This window comes from Mesocricetus auratus, unplaced genomic scaffold (assembly GCF_017639785.1).
Source record: "Mesocricetus auratus isolate SY011 unplaced genomic scaffold, BCM_Maur_2.0 Super-Scaffold_100003, whole genome shotgun sequence".
Lineage (NCBI taxonomy): Eukaryota > Metazoa > Chordata > Mammalia > Rodentia > Cricetidae > Mesocricetus > Mesocricetus auratus.
The window spans coordinates 47,073,085-47,097,436 of record NW_024429188.1 but is presented as its reverse complement, the minus strand read 5'-3'; the positions used below and the strand labels follow the sequence as shown (position 1 = coordinate 47,097,436).

The following is a 24,352-nucleotide window of genomic DNA, read 5'->3' as shown; positions in this document are numbered from 1 at the left end:
GACATATTTCTTAAATTACCTAGACTCTAAAGCTTCTGGGAAACTCCACTCTTTTCTCTTCCTATTTCTCTAAATTCTGACATTGCTTTTTTGCCAGTTGTAATTGGCTCTTTTTTATGGTCCCAATGTTACCATTCTACTACTGACTCTTTTCCATCTTCTCCATGACTGAATGTCATAGGTTTCTGACTAGTCTTTACTTCCAGGCTCCTTCCACACAAATACACATTGTCAGATCAATCTGTCCAACACTTTTCTCAATGTTTCACTCTTTTAGAAATCTTTGATGATTTTTTTTTGTCTACAAGTCAAAAGACTTTAGGCAGAAATTAAAAAAAAAAGGTTTTATCAATTTTCTATTCTCCCTCAATACAAATGTCTCTTCTTTAGGATTTTAGGTTTTTTTGTTTGTTTGTTTGCTGTGTGTGTGTGTGGTGCTTGGGACAGAGCCCATGGACTTCCACTTATACTATTGAGCTACATTTCTAGACTTCTCTAGGTAAGTAAGTCTCTTTCTTCTCTCTCTGGACAGTACTTGCACTTTCTTAACTCTGTACTTTCATTGTTTCTGTCCTCTATATTGAAATACCACTCCCAGATTGTCCTTTTGGAGAACCATCTTTCCAAGGGCCAGGCTTAGGTCTCACATATTTCTGAGACTTTCTCTGTTGATTCTTACCAACAGTGATCTTCCTGGTGTTTTATTCTATAATTACTGCCCATATCATTCAGTTAGCACCTTTAACATTTCTTGACATTATGGACACTAATTTTGAATTGTCAGTCAATTCGTCTTGCATGCTTGCCTTGTGTGTCCCACCTACAAACCTCTCAAGTTAATGTAATATAATGGAAAGAATACAGGGTTGAAGACCAGAACATCCAAGTCTGAGCCTTGAATCTGAAAATGGGACGCTAGTGTGTCACCTTGGATGAGTCATTCTAATTATTTGAGCCATAATTTCATCATCTATGAAATGAAGATCATAATCTCAGCTTTATGTAATTTTTCAGGTTACAGTGAGGCTGTGCAAAGCTAAAGTGCTACGCAAATATAAGGAGTTGTTATCATGTCATTTTATTTGTTTAATAAATGGTGCTTAATAAATATTTAACATAGGATTACATGTTAGCAATTCAGTCTGTTGTGTTTTCCTGGGTACTGTCCACTTTAAGATGCTTCCATGAGGGTCTGGAGAGATGGCTCAGCGGTTAAGAACACTCAGTGTTCTTCCAGAGGTCCTGAGTTCAATTCCTGTCAACCACAAGGTGGCTCACAACCACCTTGAATGAGATCTGGTGCCCTCTGCTGGCATGCAGGCAGAGGACTGCATACATAATAAAATAATTTTAAAAAGATGCTTCCATGAATTTCAAGGAATTAACGAGCTAAAGGAACTTCAGGAACAAGCATTTAAAAAATGTTTGAGGGGAAGTAGCCTATCCTGAATCTTTCATATTTTGCTGGGTAGGTTCCTTGGCCTGTATATATAGCTAACCTGGATGAGAGAAGAGGTGGAAAAGCTGAACTTTTCCTTTTCCTACATTATATCCTTCATCCTGTTATTTCTAGCTCACTAGGCCAAGTTGTTCTCTTTGAGCTTCCATTTGCTCATTGCTAAAAGGATAGGAATACCTAGTTGACGGGGCTGAGATGAAGAATCCATGCAGTAATGAATGAAGAAACATCATTTACAGTTCCTGTTGGTGAGACCCCTCTTCAATAGCTTTCAACTTAAACAAAACCAAATGAACAGGCTAAGTTCTAGGTCTGCCTAGAAGTGATAGTTGAGATCATGACAATATTAACCCTTGTAAGAGCCAGCAGGCAAGCAGATCAAGCTTCTGGCATCAAGGGAGAAGGGAGTTTTAAAAACAGAGATTTATAACCAATTTTAAAAACATTTGAATTAAAAAGATTAAGAAAATAAACAGGGCAGGGTGGTGGTGGCACGTGCCTATAATCCTGGCACGTGGCACGTGCCTATAATCCTGGCACTTGGGAGGCAGAGGCAGCCTGGTCTACAAGAGTGAGTTCCAGGACGGCCTCCCAAGCCACAGAGAAGCCCTGTCTCGAAACAACCCACCCCCCCAAAAGAAAATAAAAAGGTGTGTCAAGGGCCCAAGAGAATTTAGGAAGTATACGACACTCAAAACTAACAATGAAATTAGCTCCTGCCAGTTTGGATTTATGTACCCAAAACATTAGCCATTGTGACATTGATCAAAGAGACAATTCTTAAAGTTTTTAAAATGTAATTATGTGTATAAGCATACCCCCTGGTGTGTGTGTGTGTGTGTGTGTGTGTGTGTGTGTGTGTGTGTCTATGAATACAGGTGCCCTTAGAAGCAAAAGACAATGGATCTCTCTGGAGATGGTGTTCAAGTGGTGCCTGACATAGGTTCTGGGAACTGAACTTAGGTTCTCTGAAAAATCAGTACACTCTTAACCACCAAGCCATATCTTCAGCTCCAAATTTAGTTATTTATATCCATTTATTTATTTTTTTTGAGATGGGATTTCACTATGTAGTGTTGGCTGTCCTGGCTCTCTATGTAGAGCAGGCTGAGTTTGGACTTCTTCTGCCTCCTGAATGCTGGGATTAAAGCATGCCCCACCATGTCTAACTTTAATACAATTTATTTATTTTTGGTTTTTGGAGACAGGGTTTCTCTGTGTAACAGCCCTAGCTGTCCTGGAACTAGCTCTGTAGACCATTCTGGAAAGATGTGAGCCACCACCAACTGGCTACAGAAATATTCTAATGAAGATCTTTCTTTGTGCTGTTTATAGTCCTCTTCTGCCTTGAGTTTCTAAGTTCCCTATTTCTTTGCAAGTCTGCAGAAGAATCCACTGAATGGCAGTGTAATCTGTAGGACTGATATTTCCAGCACGAGCTGAGGTGTGGTTTGTCACCAAAAGAAAGTTTTAAAAAAGTATTTGAGTGCAACTAAAGAGCTCGTCTATCTATGAGGGACCTTTGTGTGTTTGGTTGGTTGCCAGAGACAATGTATTTGGGTTATAAAATGGGATGAAGACAAATGATTCATCCTTGAGCTAAAGTGTAGATTATTAAAAGATAGTGACTCTCTAAGAGAAAGAAGATGAAGTACTTCTTGGGACTGGCTGATTATCACCATCAATTCTGTATTATTGGGGTCCTAATCATGTTCTTGAATCTACTAGAGAAGAAAAAAGGTCAATGTGTTTGAGAAACTCAGGAGAAAAACTAACCAAGGCACTAGGATGATGGCATCTACTCAATTTGTGTTACTCTCAATATTTAACTTATTGCTCATTGTAAATCTTAATCTTTTTACTACACAATAGCCTTCTACCTCCAACAGCAATAAAATATCACCCACTCTGAATCTGGGGAGATTTCTTTCCAGAGAGTAGTCATTGTTTTTGATCACTGACAATTTTTTATTATGGTTTGACTTTTAAAAAAGTTTTTGTCGCCGGGCGTTGGTGGCGCACGCCTTTAATCCCAGCACTCGGGAGGCAGAGGCAGGCAGATCTCTGTAAGTTTGAGACCAGCCTGGACTACCAAGCGAGTTCCAGGACAGCCTCCAAAGCCACAGAGAAACCCTGTCTCGAGAAACCAAAAAAAAAGTTTTTGTCTTTACATTAATAGCACCTCCTTGATGATAAGGTTGATGACTACCTTATATGCTATCCTAGAACCTTTATCCAGTGACAGATGGAAGCAGAGACAGATACTCACAGCTAAACACTGAACTGAACTCCTGGAACCTAGTGACAGAGATGGAGGAGTGATGAGCAAAGGGGTCAAGACCATGATGATGAACCCACAAAGACAGCTGACTGGATAAAGGGGAGCTCTTGAATCCCAGACTGATGGCTGAGAGGCCAACAGGGGACTGATCCTGACTCCATGAATGTAGTGCCAGGGAGGAGGCCACAGAAATCACTGGGACCTTAGGTAGTAGATCAGTGTTTACCATGGCGTATGAATGAACTTTGGGAGCCCATTCCACATAGAGGGATGCTCTCTCAGCCTGGACACATGGGAGAGGACCTAGGTCCTGCCCTGGATGAAATGACAGACTTTGGAGAACCCCCAAGGAGGGCCCCACCCTCCCTGAGGAATGATGTGGGGATTGGGTGGGAGGCTGGGGGAGCTTATGGAGGGACAAGGGAGGAGGAGTAGGAGAGGGAGCTGGGATTGACATGTGAAGCATTCATGTTTCTAATTTAAATAAAAATATATATTGAGGGAAAAAGTTTTTGTCTTTATCCTTTTCTCCAATGAAACTTCCTAAGGAACGTTTTCCAGAACAACAATAGGTGCTACTATGCTTTTAAGGGTATGGGTTAAACAATTGTAAACACGTTTCTTCACTACCAGGTTTATTAAGAATCATAAATATTGCAATGTTGGAAATTTATAAAGAAGGAGGTTTGGTTTGGATCATGGTTCTAGAGGCTGGAAGTCTTAGAGTGTGATACTGACCAAGGATCTGTGCTGCTTCTGCTTGTGGTACAAAGTATGAGTGCAAGCAGAAGCAATAACTAAATAAAACACAAAGGAAACCCTAGCTTTATATCAATATGCTCTCAAGTTAATAAACCGAGCTTCTTGAGAAAAGTCATTCACTTTAATGACCTAATCATCCCTTAAAGATACTACCACCTTTCCAAACTTTTATATTGGAAAAAAAATTTAGTATAAGTTTTGAAAAAGGAAACCACTAGGCCGGGCGTTGGTGGCGCACACCTTTAATCCCAGCACTGGGGAGGCAGAGGCAGGCAGATCTCTGTGAGTTCGAGGCCAGCCTGGTCTACAAAGCGAGTCCCAGGACAGCCTCCAAAGCTACAGAGAAACCCCGTCTTAAAACAAAACAAAACAAAACAAAAAAACAGAAAAAGGAAACCACAGTAGAACACAGCATACATTTTTCTCTGAACTTTTGGTTAGGGTGATTTTTATTTCCCATGGCATATCCCAAGACCCTATTGTCAAGACACATTTTAGTCGGTGCCGCTCTGAGAAGGGAGACCTACTGAAACCATTTAACCAGAAGGTACAAGTTGTCCTATGTCTCCAGCTCCTCTAGCTTTCTTACTTTCCACTATGAGCAAATACACATCAAATAAAAAAATAACCTGGTCTAGTGGTTCAGCCCCAGAATCCCAGCTACACAGGAGGCAGGAGGATTTTGTTTGTTTGTGAGACAGGGTTTCTCTGTAGCTTTGGAGGCTGTCCTGGAACTCACTCAGTAGATCAGGCTGGTCTTGAACTACCTGTCTCTGCTACCTGAGTACTGGGATCAAAGGTGTGCACCACCACTGCCAGGCTGAGGCAGGGAGATTAAGCTACAGGTTGAGTTCCAAGGCAGCCTGGTCCAGTCAATGAAACCTTGTCTCAAGACAAAAAAAATAAAACAAGAGTATATCTAGAATATTTGTTTAGCATTTATGAGGCCCTACAGCAGTAAACTCCCAGAAATTTGCTTCCATTTGTTCTTTTACTCTTCCAGGGAGCCATGATCATTAAATACAGATAGCCTTGCTTTCATGTTATGACCTTGGCACTTTTCTGGAAAATTCTATTTTCATTATTACTTGTAATGGAAACAGGTGAGAACACTTCAAACGTAATTATCCTTTGACTTAATTACATTTTGATCACTTCCTATGGTGCTTTAATTCATTCTGTGGACCTATTTTTTACAAAACATTTCCCCAATCTGATAGGATCCCAAAGCAAATTAGCCATTTTATATTACTAGCAGCTTTCTCTGCCATGTTGAGGAGTTTGAACCTCATCCTGTAGGGCAGTATCATTCTTAGAGAAACTCTAAATTTCCCATGAAATTTTAATGGGTATTGTTTGAAATAAGGGCTTTATCCCCAGATAAGTTTCTGCGATGCTGACTACTCCCCTTTGAAAAATCACAATGTACAGACTTGCTCTTCTAACTCCACCTTTCCCCGTGACTTGCCTGAAGACTGGGTATCTTGCATATGCCCTCTAGATCCCACGGTAGTGCATCTCTCAACTCTCATTACAGAAGCTTCTTTTTGCAGTAGATGGTAATTAACACAGAGACCCACAACTGGTCAAGGTGTGGAGAATAAGTGACTGTCGAGTGCTCATCTCTAAATGGGCCATGTATATCCAGCTCCCCCTCCATGCCCTAAGGTTCAGAGACCACTGAGGAAGAGGATGCAGAAAGATTGTAAGAGCCAGAGTGGGTAAATGTCTACAGGCGATAGATATTTTGTACACAGTAGGGGAGTTACACATATGAACTCATAACAGTTGTGACAACATGCATAAGACCTGCACTAACTTAAGGCAGACAAAAACCTATCATGGAGGTGGTGTTACACCTGAGTTATGAGCCCCCAAGAGACCACTAGGAGTCGTATTAATATGCAAAAGTGAAGAGCCTTTATTGAAAGCTCGAGCTTGGGCTCTCCATCCATTCGACACAGTGGTTGGATCAGGGAGAACCTTGAACTCAGCTATGGCAGGGTTTTTAAGGAGTAAAGAATGGGGCTGGGGTAGGGGAATTCCAGATTCAGATGGGGGCTGAACTCCTGATTGGGCAGGAGTGAGGTAACAGAAGTTTTTAAAAACTGATTGGTACTGACATTGCAAGGAAATAAACAACCTATATACAAGTTGGGTATGTCGGGTGTCTCTGGGGCCCCCTGAGTCAAAGTCAGAGAGTGTAGAGTGCTCTGTCCTCCAGTCCGCAGCCTCCCGGAATTTGCTCTGTAGACCGGGCTGGCCTCAAACTCACTGAGATACCCCTGCCTCTGCCTCCCAAGTGCTGGGATTAAAGGCACCTCTGCCTGGTGCAAGAAACAATTTTAAGTAGAGGGTGACTAATCAGATTTAAGATTCAGCAAGGTAGTCTGATGGAAGGGTTGATTAAAGCAGATTTTACTAGAAGGAATAGCAATAGTCAATGAATTTTGGGAGGTCTTTGACTGGATTATAGTAGTAGAGGAGAGGAGGGGCTTGTTGGATTAACAAAAGGTAGTAAATTTGATATGACTTAGGGATTCAATGGGAATTGGGAGGAAGGAAATGATTTGCTTGGGACAGGGATGAGTGGAAGGTATTTGTTGGAGATTAGAAAATTGGATCCATTTGACTATTGCTTATGAGGGAAGTCTTGGTTAGAAATACATCCAAAGTTATGTAAAATAAGAGAAAGCCTAACAGTTAAGAGTCAAGAAAAGGAAAAAAGAAAGAAAATAAGTCTAAATGGGCCTTCAACTTGGGTTATTTGGTGAATTTTAAAATGTGTCTTATTTTTACTCTTATTTTTATCTATACGTATGTGGCTTTGTATGTGTGAATGAAGTGCCTGAGGAGGCCAGAAGAAGGCATTGGATTCCCTGGACCTGGAGTTACAGGTGGATGTAGAGTTACCCAATGTGGGTGCTAGGAACCAAATTTGGCTTCCTCTATCTGCAAGAGCAACATGTGCTCTTAACCACTGACAGCTATCTCTCCATCCCCTCAAAATGTCTCTTTCTGCTTATTCTGAAGTAAGAGACATCTCTGCTTTTATTTACTCCTTTAAGTTTCTCAGAATGCAGGGGCTGGAGATGGAAGTATGGAACGCAGATATCCTGGTCCCCTGTACTTACTGAGCATCTTCTGTTCCATTCCCAGTACCACATCAACCAAGCATGGTGGCACACTCATGAAATCTTACCTAACAAATCTGAGGGAAGCCTGGGCTACATGAGATACCATTTCAAACAAACAAAAAGAAGAAAATAATGCATTCAGAGTACAGCTTTTAGAAAAAAATTATAGATAGAATTTTGTAAGGGTCAAGATAGCCAGGTGTCATTTTAAGGAAAATAAATGTGAAATGCTTATGGCAACTGAGAACTGTTCTCCAGTAAGGTACTTTTTATCTGTCTAAAATGATGCTTGTCAGTGGTATGGAAGTATGCCTTTGTATCTGAGGACGGAAGATCATTTTAAAATTGTACATGAATATTTGTAACAGTTCTGCTCATAGTCGTTGAAAAGTGGAAATAAAACCAGATGTCCTTCCACTAGTGCCTAGATCAACAAAATTCAGTTTATCCATAATAGGTTGTTATTCAGCCACAAAGAATGGAGCAGTGTTACATCCTATAATATGAAGGAACATAGAAAACATCCTGAAAGAAAGAAGTCAATCATGAAATAACATTTGCTATTTTGTTCCATTTGTATGAACTATTCAGACCACAGAGCCTTAGAGATAAGGTAAATCAGTGGTTTCCAGGTGCTGTGGCAGTGGGCAGTGGCTGCGGATGTGGATTGCGTTTCTAGTGGTGTTTGAAAGAGCTCCCAAGGGAGCTTGTGGTGGTCATTGTACAACTCTATGGAAATAATAAACGTTGCTGAACTTTGCATTTCAAACTGGTTAAATTTATGGTTTGCAAAGTACATATGAATTTAAATATTTTATTTTATTATTTTTTAAAGATTTATTTATCTGTTATGTATACAGTGTTCTGCCTGCATGTGTGCCTGCAGGTCAGAAGAGCACACCAGATCTCATTACAGATGGTTGTGAGCCACCATGTGGTTGCTGGGAATTGAACTCAGGACCTCTGGAAGAGCACCGAGTGCTCTTAACATCTGAGCCATCTTTCCAGCCCCCAAATTTAAATATTTTATTAAGATATTTTAAAGTGGAGTGCTGACTGCCTGGTCATTGAGTACTTTAGCTTCTAGGATTTCAGAAAGGTACAGAAAGGGCCCAAGACTAGAGGGGCCTCGGGATGTTCCCCTCTGAAGAATGTCTGGATGGGGCTCCTCAGGGACAACTCTTGTGGGAGTGTGGGCAGGGGCAGTATTATGGTCAAGTGGAATCTCATCAATCACAAGAAAAGCAGTTTCTGGGTGTTGGAGCAGCCATGCTGGACCTTATGCTGCTCAAACAGATTGTACAGGGCATCCATGTAGAGTGCATGGTATTTGTCCACCATCTCTGGGCTTGGGTTTTCAACACGGGGCAGGGGCAAAGGCTCCCCAACTGTCAAAAGAGATGAAACAAGGGATGAGTGAAAGTGCCAGAATCCTCATTGCCTCCACCCTTCTCTCCTTTCCAGAGTCAGATACTCTGGCTACTCAGTCAGCTCTCAGCTTCTCCACTCTGCTGCTCTCTTATTTGCTGGGAGAGGGGTAAGATGCAACTAGACAGATGGGAGAAAGAGCTTAGATGGCCCCAAGGCTGAGCGCAGCACTCACCTATAGTGACAATGGGCTTGTGGTATGGTAGGAGTCCCAGTGAGTCTTGACAGAAGCCTTGTCCATAGAAGACACAGAAATAGAAACCAAAGATCCGGCGGAAGAAGCTTTGAAACTTGTACATCCGGCTGTCCTCATGGAACAGCACCTGGTCATATACCTCAGTTTCTCCAAACGTGAAGGTAGGGACAAGATGAGCCCTGAAGGAAAATCCTCATTCATCAGACACAAACTATCGTGAGAAACATGCTGGAAAAACTTTTGTTCAAGGCCAGGCACTCTTCCATTAAGATATAATACTAGAGGCCTAAAACATTCTTTTTGCACTGCACAGAGTCCCCTATTTGGGATGTCTTGTCTTGAAAATTTCCAGGCCAATGAAAGTGTTATCATTAGCCTAGATTACAAGGGCAAGGCACAGAGATACAGGCAGGAAAGAAGAGCTTGGAAGAGACACTCAGCTATCCACATGGTGAAAAGCTTTCAGGAGGTGCCAAGAATGAAACATCTAACTTTCTGTTAGAGAAATCACAATGTGTGGGTGATGTGTATAGATGCACATATTTGAAATACCCCTCCCCAGGGTTGGAGAGGTGGCTCAGTAGTTAGGAGCACTGGTTACTCTTCCAGAGGACTTGGGTTCAATTCCCAGCACCCACACGGCAGCTCACAACTGTCTGAAACTCCAGTTCCAGGGAATCTGATACCTTCACACCAATGCACATAAAATAAAGTTAAATAAATTTTTTACAAAAGGAAATACCCCTCCCCAAGGAGACCAAGCACAAGGTATTCTATCCTTGGATCATGGGATTTGAGCATAGGATGGTGTTTCTTTTCTAAAGGCCACAAGAACCCACCATGAACAGTGAGTGCTCTAGGAGAAAAAAATCAGGCTCCTTACAGCCCTTATGTGAAAAAAAGAGAACACAGCACTTTGGTAAGTGTTACCTGATTCATTGGTAAGTCATAATAGTGAGAACATGGTAGGGAAACCCGAGCCTAGGCCCAGAAAAGGTAGGGTCCTACAGGCAGGCAGAGAGTAGAAGGCCCTAGACTAGAACTCCTGGCTCCAAGTCAGAGTTCTCCCTGTATATTATACTCCAGACCCCTGGGTTGAGGTCATTTGAAGACAGGTTCGTATCCTCCCTAAGCATGCATTTGCCCATGTGTCCAGTGAGCTAGACTACTGAACTGGTAGGCTTCTTGTTACTCCAGACACCAGCTCCTTTTTTCCTTCTGTTCCAAGACTGCACCTAACATTTTTAATCACCCGTTGTGTGCAAGGTACATGGTAGGTATTATATATAAGTGAATTCATTCCTAACTCACTGGACCTGGTGGCTTAGATCTATAATGGAAGATACTCATGAAGCTGAGGCAGGGGGATCATAAGTTAGAGGTCTGCTGGAGCTATGAAACCCAGTCACCCCATGTAGGAGGAACAAAGATCAGTAACCGTGTTAGGAAGATAAAAATCCCAAGGCTCAGAATGATGCCCCAATATGCATGGTAAATCATACAGCCAGGGATTATGATGATATTATTATCTGGTGCTGGGATGGAACCCAGAGTCTCATGCATGTTAGGCAGTTGCTCTACCACTGAGCTACATTTCAAGCCTCATGGAGCCAGAATTTTAAATCAGACTCCAGATTCCAGCTCTTCATACAGACTCACTGTTCTGTACTGTGCCTTGCACTCATTATTAACAGACAAATGTGGATTATCTACTCGTCACAGGAAAATGTGGACATGGTTGACCTGTTAGCCTGAGCCTAACTGCCCTGGACATTGTACCATAGGTCATGGTCTGATTTCCTGGAAACTGGTGCTGCTCACTAAGAGGAAGCAGATGTCCTAAAACTTAAAAAATCCACATCTATCTCTCCTACTCAATCATAAGTTCCCAGGGGGCAACTATTCATCTTGTATTCATCTGTAACAATCTACAGGGTAATGTGCAGAGAGGGACACCTGCTCCTTCTATTGGGGATACCTACCCGTGTCGGAGGGCTGTGCGTACAAACCCTTTGCGCTTCTGGAGGATAAGGGTGGTGGTGTTAGGCACACTCTGCAGGGCCTCTCCCACTCCTCCTACAACAATACCCACGAGGTTTCCAGTGCCATGGCTCAGCAGGTAGTCGATGGCTGGCTGGCTCACAGAACACACTCCTAGAAAGAATCGAGGCACAGAGAGGACACAGTCATCAGAGCAGGAGCAAATGTCAGGACACACTGGCTTCTGGGTTCCCATGGCTCATAGGAGAGAAAGCTCAAGGACATGGGACAGTAGTGTAGAGAAGACAAGACAGTGAGCACGTTTTGCTTGAAGGCAATGTCCATAGGAAGTACTGGATTGAAGCTGCAGCAGGGCGGTTTTCAGTGGGATAAATACAACTTTCTGAATTTCAATTCTGATTCTACCTTTCCCCACCCCCATTGATAGCAATACCTATTGTTCATTGAGCACACGCTCTATACCAGGAAGTATGTCAAATGCTTTACTTATTTAAGATACTACTCTTAATAGCATTCTCATTTAATCACCACACCATTTCAGCACTATTTCTCAGTCAAGGAAGCCAAGTCCACTAGGAGATAGCTAATTTGCCCATGATCTTACAGCAAGCAACAGAGCCAAGATCTAAGCCTGGGCAGGTTCACTGCTTTGACTTCCACACCCTGATTATGGTGCAAAGGAATGGTGCAGTGGGGGAGCAGTGGTTTAAGAGGGTGCATTTTATGAAAGAGCTACAGTGACTAGATCTACAGTATGATCAGAAGCACCTTTGGCCATGAGGTATTCCCTAATAAAGGGGATCTTGAAGAACCAGGACAGTGTGGCCAAGTGAGGCGTGATGCCTGGGAAGGTCTTCGAGAAGCCTGTGGACTCAGTGCAGAAGTTGCAGAAGGCGCCGAAGGTCAGCAGACCATGAGGATGGACCCCCATCATGTAGTTGTGTGATGGTGACAGGTCCTTAGTCTTCAGGATCTGCAACCATGGAAACAAATGGCACAGAGGGAGGAATGAGCTCACAGGAGCAACAAGGTGAGGAAGACATGTCAGGGATTTAGGTGTTCTCTGAAACAGCTGCCTAACAGACAAAGCACACACAGGTTTCAAGGGGCCTGGAATTTGATCTCCACAGCCTTAGAATGACAAGATAGGATCCCGGGCAACTGAAGCTAATGAATCTTTTCGCTTGTGACTTCAAGCAGTTTCAGTCAACTGCGTCCACGAGCTTTATACACATTATCATTTTCTTTGTGCAATGTTATGCTAGATGTCATGGCCAGGAAGCTCTGCTCTCAAAAAAGGTCAGGACTTGGGCTAGAGAGATGGTTCAGCAATTAGGAGCACTTGTGGCACTTTCAGAGAACCTGATTTGGGTTCCCAGCACCCATGTGGTTACTCACAACCACTGGTAACTGGAGTTCTAAGGGATCCAGTGTTCTCTTCTAGTCTCAGGCACTGAATGCATGCTGTATGCTTACATTATGCTTTCATGCCTGCAAAATGCTCATCCACAAATGAAAATAAATACAATTTAAAATTCCAAACATGGACTGTGTTTGTCATCCCTTTTAATGATTACCCAGAGGAACCTCAGAACAGTCCATTTCTGGACCTCTTCCTTGCGATGTCCCCCATCACCTGCCTCCAGTAACTTTCAGTGAACATTGAAAGCTCTGCTTAGATACTGCCACATCTGGGAAGCATTTCCTTTCTATCCTCTGTCAGAATCACTTCTGTGTCTTGCAACAGATTCTGATTATGCATTTACCCATTCTCCCCATCAGATGTGAGCTTCTTGCTCATGAAGAATCACATTGCAGTTACTTCTCTGAAGCCCAAACATGTGGCTAGTAGACACTTTTGAATCATGTTTATTAAACTGAATGATACTTTCACTCGGCCTATGTCATATACAGGTCATGCCAAGGGTGTCAAAAATATCCCAGGAAAGTACAGAAGACTGTGATGTAATCTTGCCAGCACTGACACTTTGCCTAGATACTCAGTTTTCTTATGGAGGCTCCTAGTTATTTTGTAGAATGCCTGTGTTTTGAGTGTTGAGAGGGATACTTACTGTAATAGGGAAATAGTCCCTGATGTGGGTCCAGATAGACCAGTTCCTTACCCAGGCTGAACGCCTGCCACCTGAGACAAAAGTGCCAGTAGAGGATGATATTAGTATTGCTAGTCCATACCTCTCATTCACCCAGGGATTCCCTAGCAATGTGGAGGACCACATCTCTACTACAGAGGTAGGAAAGGAAGACATCCCAGAGCGGTTCCAGCTGTCTGGCACTCGTGGCTCTGAGAGCTTGGGAGAGAAGTCTATGTCATGGTGAGTGGAACCCTCCCACAAGCAGAGTTCTAGGCTATGGTGGAACATTCTTTTTCCTAGGTTCATGAAACTTACCTTGATTTGGAGTCTTCCAGTCCAGGAATAACCAGACAAAGTAAAGTGTTGGTAGCAACCACAAGGGTGTGAACAGCAGGCCAATGAATAATGGCTGCAGGATCCAAACTGAGGAGAGAGTAAGCCAGACCAAATTTGTACTGGCAGCAGAATTCAGTCATGCCCATGCTCTGATCCTGGGCTTCAACACAATCTAGGTCCTGACATTTATCCTTCAGAATTTTTTTCTGTCATCTACCATGTGAAATCCACATTTCCTACCTCTCATCCTGTTTCCCTGACTCCCTGTCTAGTCAGCATCCCTGTATATTGGCTGGAACAAGCTTTTTGTGTACTGCTCACATTCAGCTATCATTTTCCATCTTCCTGTCTCTTATCTCCCTTCCTATCTATCACCATCCCAGAATCTGTGTTAGGGTCTACCTTCCTTTGTTCTCATACTTTCCACCTCTCCCTTGACCAATCCCATTCAACATCTCTGTTCCCATTCTGTTTCCTACCCCACTGTTCTTGTGCTCTTGCCCATTCTTTTATTTATTTCCTTTTGGTTTTTCAAGACAGGATTTCTCTGTGCAGCTTTGGAGGCCGTCCTGGAACTCACTCTGTAGACCAGGCTGGTCTCGAACTCACAGAGATCCACCTGCCTCTGCCTCCCGAGTGCTGGGATTAAAGGTGTGCGCCACCAATGCCCGGCTGTGCTCTTGCCCATTCTACATTCCTTCCACTGTCTTGCTCTCATTCCACACTACCACTTCACTATCAGAGAAAAAACTCTATGGCCCAAACGCTGGCTATATAGCTGGGAATATTAGCATACACCTGTAATCCTAGCACTCAGAAAACTGAGACAAGAGGATGAGTTAGAGACCGCATTGAGCATGGGCTTGTCTCATAAAGGCCAACCAATCCACCAACAAACCAACAACAAGGGCAATTGAGAGAACAAAGAAGCAAAACCTCCACAGGCTCCACTTCTCTAAGCCTATAATGCTAACTGTTCCTCTGTGCTAGTCCATGTTCCTAAGAAAACCCCTGTAAACACATTTGCCCTCTATAGGTTGTGCAGGTTAAGGAAGGAGTGGCTGGAATTAGCTGGCACATTCATATCTATTGTGACTGTACTCCACACTCCCATCTTTTTTCACTGTGCCCTGGGGCTTCATCTCTTCTTTTCCACTCAGGGTATAAGACTCCATGGCTCTACTCTCCAGTACTAAGTTGATCAAAGGGCCAAGAATGAAACTTCACAAGACCCTAAGAACCATCACCCAGATCTGGCCCTGCCTTCTTGGGTCAGCTTTTTGCTGTGCGCTCTTGGTTCAGTACTCACAGATGACAAGGTAGCTCAACGGCCACTGCAGAAGGCTTAGACTCTGTAAGTAATCAGTCTTCTTAGTGCACGGCATTATGTCTGGGAGCCTAAGGGAGGTAAAGGTTCCAGAGCCTGTTCCAATGAAAGGTGCCACCAGCCTCTGCAAGCTCACGTACTGGTGACTGCATGAGACTATGAAGAGCTGACACTTGCCCTCTACCCTCTTTTCCATAACTCCCTCCCCCCACCCACTGCAGAGGCCTGTTCAGTAGCACTGAGGACTGCCCTCACAGGCCTAGCCCTGCCCACAGCCCTTTGACTCTTTCCTGTGACTATGGAGACATCAGGATGAAGAAAGGAGAGCATGACTGTCATCCAGTCTGAGTGCCAGATAACCAGAGAGGGCCAACTCTCTCTCAGGCCTCTCAGAGACCGTGGGGGAGGGGTTGGTAAATTGTAGGAAATGACTGTTGGGAAGAATATTTTGGGGATTAGGGTTAGGGACACCTGGAATGGGGTCTCAGTTGTCCTCAAGCAATGTAATGTGAGGCTGCCCAGCTTCTCACTTCTACGTGTACATAAAAGCAGAGACTGGAACACATTTTCATCTTTATATTTATTGTTGACTATTGCTTGAACCCAAACATCAGGAAGACAAATGAAACAACAAAAAAGCCCACCTATTAACATTTTGTCATACCTGTTTCATTTATCTGCTTCTTTGGGAGGAATATTTTACAGCAACTGTGGGATACCATGCCATTTCATCACTAAATCCTTCATTATGGAGACATAAAACTACAGATGTTTTTCTTCCACTGTAACACAACCACTGTCACCCTCAACAAATGTAACAATTCTCCAACAATATCTAATATTCAATACATAGGCAAATGTCTTTTTAATTAGTTCTAGACAAGAATCACTGGGTATACTTGGATATTGTGGCACTCTCACTTCCTCACTGTAAAATAGAACCCAGATACAAAAGTCATATAAGCATATGGCTTAATGAATTATTATCAGATATCACCTGGTAACCACCATTAGGTGAAGATGCAGATCTTTTCTACTTAGCCCAGACCCTCTCCAGGTGCCCTATTTTTGCCCCAATCCTCTTTCTCCTCTCCATGTGACCATTATCCAAAAACCTATAGTCATTTTCTTTATAATTTTCTACGGGTCACCTGTCCAGATGTAATTACCTAAGAACTATAATTTATTTTTGACCATTTAAATTTTCACCTTCTATTCTGGAATAACTATATTTATAAAGGTGTTTCAAAACAATACGGAGAGCTCCCTACAACCTTAACCCAGCTTGCTCTGTCTGTTGCTTAGTATGTCATGCAAACATGGAACAGTTATTAAAATGAGGAAATCTAGATTGGAGGATCTCTGTGAACTGCGCTCTAGGATTTACTTGAATTGTGGCTGCTTTTTTATTGGTGTCCTTTTTCTGTTCCAGGATCACATTAAGATTCCATAATCTGCCGGGTGTTGGTGGCATACACCTTTAATCCCAGCACTCGGGAGGCAGAGGCAGGCAGATCTCTGTGAGTTCGAGACTAGTCTGGTCTATAGAGCGGGTTCCAGGACAGCCTCCAAAATAACACAGAGAAACCCTGTCTCGAAAAACCAAAAAAAAAATTCTGTAATCCACCTAATCATTGTCTTATCTCCTCACTCTCCAGGTCTTCCCTGATGTTGGAACTTTTGAAGAGTTCAAGTCCATTTCGTTTTGAGATGGAGTCTTGCTATATAGCATTGATTGACCTAGAAGTCTCTATGTAGGCCAGACTGGCCACAGAAACTCCTCTGCTTCGTGATTGTTGGAGTTACAAGTGTGAGTCTCAAATCTGTTTATTTTAAGTGTGTGTGTGTGTGTGTGTGTGTGTGTGTGTGCGCGCGCGTGCACAGGTTAGAGGACAACTTGTGGGAGTTGTTGATTCTTTCCTTTCATCACGTGGACTCCTGGGATCAAGCTCAGGTCATCAGGCTTGTACTGTAATCATTTCTGCCCACTGAGCCATCTCACTAGCTCTCAAGTCTGACTTAATATACAGGTCTCTCCTCCAGTGTTTTCTTTCCTTAGGGTTGAAATCTAGGTGACCCTCAATTACAGGCTGAACTGCCTCCCTTTTTCTTACTTTGTAAGTATATACCCACTATAGCATGTTTTGTTGAAGTGTGTTGTTTTAGCTTTTCCCACAGATTCTATGTATCTAAGGGATAAGGAGAATCTTTTATTTGCCGGTGTGATGGGAGTGTGTGTGTATGTGTGTGTGTTTTGTGTGTGTGTGTGTGTGTGGTGTGTGTGTGTGTGTGAACCCAGTACTTTGAATATGCAGGGCATGTGCTCAGTGAATTACATACCTGGCAGCGTGACTATTTTTAATGTCTGGCAAGTTCTAGGCCATTGATATCAAGTGTGCAATCTTGCTTATTTTTTTATTTCTGTGCTCAGGTGATTGTTTATGTGTAATGAGATCTCTGGAATCCTATGGAGGCGTTTGTTTTGGGGACTTCAATGGGGACTAATAAGAAACACAGTAATAGAGAAAACAAAGGCTACATTTCAAAAGGGAAGAGGGAGGAGTGCAAGAGAGGAAGACAGGTGCCTCCTGACCTTTTGGTGTTAAAGAAGGTTCCAAATGCTTTGCTTCCCCTATCCAGAGTGTCCTCCTCCACTCCAGGTCGAGAAACTAGTCTGGCCCCAGGGCAAGTGTTAGGTGAACAGCTGCTCTACTGAGGTAGTGACGTCAGCTAGGGTTCAGGATGAGGCCTCATCCCTGGCACTCTATCTTTCTATCACATTCTTGCCCACACGCTTCTCATCCTTGTAAATTGTTTTCTCCAGGAAGCCAACCTCCTAGCTTAACTTTTTAATAATGTGTGAAGTCTCAGTATTCCTTTTTATTTTCTCCTGTCCTCTTGAAAAAAGAAGGCAAGTTGTTTAGAAGACACTTAAACTACAGAAAAAATGTTGGTATGTATATATATATATATATATATATATATATATATATATATATATATATATATATTACATTTAGTACCAGATCCCACCTCTTGCATTGGTATTTTCATATATAGAATCTCATGGACCACCATATGATAATAATTGTGTTTTTAATATAGCATATAATACATTGGACCTGCTATGTGCATAGATTATGATGTTATTTGCATCTGTTTGAAACAATATTTGTGCAAGATAATATTTATTCATTTTAGACAATGCTCTGTAATAGTGAAGTTCTTCATGCTTCAGCAGTTTGCTTCCTACAGGCTGTGAACAATGGTTTCTTGCTTCTTTTTAAATACAAGTTTATGGGGACTGGAGAGATGGCTCAGTGGTTAAGAAAACTTGCTGCTCTTCCAGAGGACCTGAATATGATTCCCAGCATCCACATGGCAGCTCACAACCACCTATAGCTCTAGTTCCAGGGGATTCAGTGCTCTCCTCTGGCTTCCATGGTTCACACCTGGCAAACAGATATACATGCAGACAAAGTACCTACACACATGAATATAAAATAACTAACATTTTATTTCCTTTTTCTTATTATGGAAGTAATCCATGTAAATCAATCAATTCTCAGAGTACACAGGAAAGTAAAATAGAAACAAAAGCTATAAATAACCTCACCTTTCACAAGTAATTGGTATTAACTGCAAACATCTTGGTGTCCATGTTTCTTGAGGATTTTTTCCTATACAAATGTGGTCATCAATATAAAATTACTATTATGTTTGGATTTGTGAGTCCAACACATCAAGATGTGAATCTGAGATCTCAAGTAAGTGACTTAAGTGCCTAGTGCTTCCATTTCATCATCTGTAAAGATTAAAGATTGACCCATATCACAGAATTGTCATTTATATAAAATCATTTATACAGAGTCCTTGGCTCAGTGCTTTGCTCATATATATGGTCATATTAAAAGTTCAGTAAATAAAACAATGACCAAAAAGTTCAATGTTGGTTATTTAAAATAATTAACTAAAATAGAGCCGTATCCCATGTTCAATTTTGTAAACTGTTTCATATGGAATGGCATACTGTGACATTATTTCATGTTACTATAGCATCATACAAAGCATTTCATTATATGGGCATGCCATAATTCATTTATGAAATGTTTATTGTATGTGAAGAATTATTTTTCTTAATTGATAATTAATCAGCTAATTAATTTTGAGACAAAGACTTGCTATGTGGCCCTAGTTGTCCTGGAACTTGCTATGTAGACCAGAATGGCCTCTAATTTACAGAGAGTTGTCTGCCTCTGCCTCCTGCATGTTGTGATTAAAGACTTGAACCACCAAGCCTGGTTGGTTGGTTGGTTTATTTATGTTTCATTTTTAAGATTCTCTTATGATTAATTATGTATATGTGTGTGTGTGTGCATATGTGAGCATGAATGTAGGTGCCTAAGTGGTCCAGAAGAAGGTACTGGACCCACTGGAGTTGGAGTTGCAGACAGTTGTGAATGAACTGCTTGATTTGGGTGCTGGGAACAGAATTTAGGTTGTCTGGGAGAGCTGCATGAGCCCTTAACCACTGAGACATCCCTACATCCATCCCATTTTGTTTCATTTTAGACAAGATCTCACATGACCCAGGCTGGCCCTGAACTTGTCCTGATCCTGCAGCCTCCACTCCTGACTGCTGAAATTACAGGTGTGGGATCCCATGCCCACTTTGAAGCACTAGCATTTAGATTAGTCAGATTTCTAGGTCTTTTAATGGTAAGTCAAAGGTTACTTGCTGATCAGCATACCTCCTTTATTATGTTCAATGTCCTCTCCACCCTGTGCACTCTAGGTGTTTAGGCATGGTGCAGAAGTTGGATGCTTTCCTAGGCCTCCATTGACATTTGTAGGTATGGCATAGGCAGAGGCATCAGAGAGCTAGGCTGCATTACCTTGTAAGGAGAACTCTGGGCCGGAGGAGAAACCAGGACACACTTCTCCAAACAGGTGGGTAAGTAGATACACCCTCACTCTCTCCCTCTCCCTCCCTCTCTCTCCCTCCCTCCCTCCCTCCCTCTTCCTCTCTCTTTCTCTCTCTTTCTCTCTCTCTCTCTCTCTCTCTCTCTCTCTCTCTCTCACACACACACACACACACACCTCTTACCTGCCAATCCTATTAGACTTGGTAGTGCTGCCTTTTAGATTAATCTGAAAATAATTAAATCCTAGTCAGGATCAGTGGGATGTGAAACCTGGCAAAAGAGGATTTTTAAGCAATGGATCATTGAGGTCAGTCTGTACTCAGAATAAACTTGAGTAAAATATCTCTGTTTCATATTATTTTCTTTCCCCTTTGAGAAGAAAGAAAATGAACTGAACCAAAACAGTGTTTTTCAATTTCCATGGCCAGAATATCTGGGACATCTCGGAACTTTTTTTGTATGGAGGTATACTTGGCTGCCCTGAATTGCAATAAAGGAAATACAATAATAACCAAAAGAGATTAGGAAACTTGAGGATTTGGAGGCCTGGTTGTTAGTAAGAACAACTAATCTTTTGTCCTCATTGCTATTTATTAATGTGACCTCAATGAATTGTATTAATCATAATCTTTTGTTGTTGGCATACTGTCTTCTCTCCTTAATTTGTGGTTTTATGAGATAAGGGTTTCATGTAGCCTAGGTTGGCCTCAAACTTGCTATGTAGAAGAGACTGGCCTGAACTCCTGATCCTTTTCAAGTGATGGTATTATAGGATGTGCAACCACACCTGACTCTTGATGACATACAGACTCTTATCACTTTATGGGTCCCCCCTCCCTATCTCCTTCCCTCCCTCCCTCCTTCGTTCCCTTCCTTCCTTCCTTCTCCCTTTCCTTCATTCTATCTTTATTGATACATGCTATTCCTCCACATTACACTACTTGTCACTACCCACAGATTCTGTCAACACACATTTCTTTGCTAAGAACAATTCCTAGGAGGAATTTCTTCCTTGAGAACTACACATGGAAAGTGTCACTTGCCCATAAATTGCAGCTTAGCATCTCATTGGCTAGTATCGCCTTAACTTCTTCCTCTGAAGGCTGAAGGTTTGTTTCTGATGGAAGTAGAATCTTACTTATCTTTTTTTCAATCCCCAGCCTCTATGGATTGATCAGAGAAGTGTCAATTGCACAAGCGAGTTCTGTCAAAATAGCATGTAGGCAGAATCCAGCAGAATTAGGTCACAGGGAAGGCTGGACAGGTGTTAACATTCTCCCGAACCAATGGCTAATCATGTGGATATCTGGATATCAAAAAACAGGCTGAAGCTGTAAGGTCAGGAGTAAGAGGTCAGCAGTGTGGGAAAGCTGAGAATAAAACAAAAGCCAAAGCCATCCCCCAAAGTGACAAAGTCAGTAGACAGTACACCGGCCCAAGTAAAACTTACTAGAGCTCAGAAGGGCAAACTAACTTTATTATTATTATTATTATTATTATTAATTTATTTTTCACATTCCAATCCCACTTCCCCCTCCCTCCTCTCCTCCTGCTCCTCTCACTTCCCCCCTGAACAAACTAACTGTATCACTCTCTATCTATATGATTGGAAACAATCAGACTGAGATTTTACTATTTCCCTACCTGTCTTGGCATGCTGCCCAGTCTGCCATGTGGTGTCACTGGCCAAACTCAGCTTGTTTCTCATGTTACTCTGTGTATCTTTGGCAAGCTGCAGACGCCTCTAAGCTTCTCGAATGAATTCATTTTGTATGGTGTGTGGGAAGTAACCAGGCTGGAGGTGGTAAGGGCTGAGGATTTGTTCATTGCAGTATGGCAGCTGCAAGAGTGAAAACTACAGGTTGCAAAGAATGGACTTGTCATCATAGACTAGGGCCAGGTAACTGATAACTGGGAAACTTGCTTTGGTCTTGTCTAAGGTGATTAGACTGTAAGGGACTAAGAGCCACTCAGCCTAAAGGGGAAGCTTATTACCTACAAACTGTCTGGTGCCTATGCACCTTCAATGGGTGTAAAGAGAAACCTTTTTCTTGAGAGAAGCCTTCCTGCCAGCCTGGTTCTAGAGCCGCATCAGTCCCAAATAAACACACAGGAGGCTATATTAATTATGAAGCTGTTGGCCTTGCTTGTTTCTTACTGGCTAGCTCTCACTTAAGTAATTACCCCATAATTGCTAATCTAAGTATTTCTCTTACCGGAGAATAGTTCCGGGCTTCCTACCCCATGGCAGTTACATCTTGACTCCTGTGTTTCTTCTTCCCAGAGTTCTCCTGGACTCCTAGTCCCACCTATTTTGGTTCCCTATTGGACCAACAGTGCTTTATTGACATATACATAGGACTTCCCCCATCATCTCCTCTTTTCTGTCTAAACAAAAAGAAAGGTCTTAACTTTAACATAGTCAAATTATATATAAAAGAACAGTTATCAAGTAAGAACATAGTTACAATATTTTGTCTATCAACATTTAGCAAGATTTAAAGAAAATATCATATATCTCATTCTTGTGAGTCCAAAGTCCTATATGTAGCTTATCTTTTATCATAACTAAGGAAAACTATAATTATAACTATCTGTCTTCAACTACATCAAAGACCACAGAAGGATAATATATAAACACTAGGATTCACAGAGACATCTTACTGCCTGGACAGTCACCCGAAATTCCTCTGTATTGTCGGGGCATCCATCTTCAGCCCATAGGCCACAATGTGTCCAGAAGATTTCTCAGGAAAGCAGGAAATTTCAAACTGTCCATCTGCATTGACAATCTGTCAGTCGTTTCTCTGTGTCCTGCAGAAAGACTTGTAGACTCTTCCATGAAGCAGGAACCCTGTAAGACTGAGTTCAGCAGTCACTTTCCTGTGGGTCCTGCATGTCCAGATTATACAACAACAGTCAAGCAGTACAGGCAAGAGAAGTTTCTTGCCCAAATAGCTAATCTTGCCATGTTGAAAGCAAACTCCATAACGAGTTTCTTTGATGCCTATCTTCCTCTCAGTTGTAATTGGTGCTGCCAGGAGCAGGCATTTCTCATTGTCAAGAAAAACCCTAAACCATTTTGAATGCCATTTTCTGAAGTTCTTTGAAAGGTTTGAAGACTGTCTATCTCAAATATATCTCTGTATATCTAGAAAACCTAACTAACCTAACTATAAGTTCTTACTATTATAAGTAACTATCTATAGTCTATATTTAATTATGCATTATGTTTTAAAAGAACAGTATAAGCTGCATTATGTTTTAAAAGAACAGTATAAGCACAATACTTAATCAAGAGGAGAAATATACACATCACAAAGTTGACCTTGAATTTGTCTCAATAAATGAAAAACCATACCCATACCATAATTCCCCGTTTTACCATTAAAAAGAGATTGACTGTGATCATTAGCCAATTATAAACAACCCCATTTAAATGAAAACAAAGATTTATAAACAAGATGGGAATTAGGACGTTGCTCATTCCAAACTGCTTCGTGCTGGAAGGGGGCGCTGTTCATACCATGGGGATCATGACAAAACTCAGAAACCTGTGTAAGTCCTTATTTTCAGGGTCTGTAAGACTGCATCATCTTAGCTGTTTCAGTTGTTGGAACACTTGGTCCACTGCTTCCGGGGGTCTTGGTTCATCAAACCACAGAAGCCTGGAAGGAATCCTCAGCTTTTCATTTTCTGTAGAAACATAAACAAAAACTCCTTTCCCAAGTAACATATTCTTATACTTAAATTTTGAAGTCAAGGCATTTTCAAAAGATATAAGTTGAATTAATTCAGCTGCATTTATAATCAAGTATACTTTAGCAGTTGTTCCTTCCTGAGCAATCAAAAAACTGAAAAACACAATAGCATACAGTATCCAGACTCTCTGTGTATTTTCCATCTTTACGTGGCTTATTTATTTATCTATTATTACTTTATTTCTTTTACTTTTATTTATTTTTCACTGAGACAGGGTTTCTCTTTGGAAACCTGCCTGCCTCTGCCTCTGGAGCAATCCTACCGGCGTGTGCCACCATATCCGGCTTCTATATTTACCACTTTGCCGTTTTTTTTCTCTCAATCTTACATATATTTTTAAACACACTATAAACCTTTAGAGATTTTCTTTATCCAAGTCTGACTTTACTGTAAATCTTTATGTTTTTCTGGCCACGTGTCTTATCTGTTAAAACCGCGGCTGTTTAAACTGCCGTTTTTCCAAGATGGCGGGCGTAACCGTAATTCCAGCTAACGCTCAGTCTATGCTGAGATCCAGCAAAAGCTGGAGATGTGGTCACTGCCACTTCCACACCTTTTAATCACTAGCAGAGCCTCTTAAAAGAACCTTGTTTTTTGTTGTTTTTAATGCTGAGGAAGACTCCCTTAAGCGTGCTGAGTGAGTCT

At 41.8% G+C, this 24,352-nt stretch overlaps 1 protein-coding gene across 1 annotated transcript; it reads right to left on the bottom strand.

Moving 5' to 3' along the window:
- Positions 1-8,639: 8,639 nt before the first annotated feature.
- On the bottom strand, positions 8,640-15,198 carry Awat1 (acyl-CoA wax alcohol acyltransferase 1). The gene is made up of 7 exons (XM_005081168.3): positions 15,003-15,198; positions 13,673-13,780; positions 13,337-13,407; positions 12,033-12,237; positions 11,246-11,417; positions 9,243-9,442; positions 8,640-9,027 (listed from the first exon to the last, which is right to left on the bottom strand). The coding sequence occupies exons 1-7, from the start codon at positions 15,076-15,078 to the stop codon at positions 8,873-8,875; spliced, it is 987 nt and encodes a 328-aa protein (XP_005081225.1). The 5' UTR covers positions 15,079-15,198; the 3' UTR covers positions 8,640-8,872.
- Between the last annotated feature and the right edge of the window lie 9,154 nt (positions 15,199-24,352).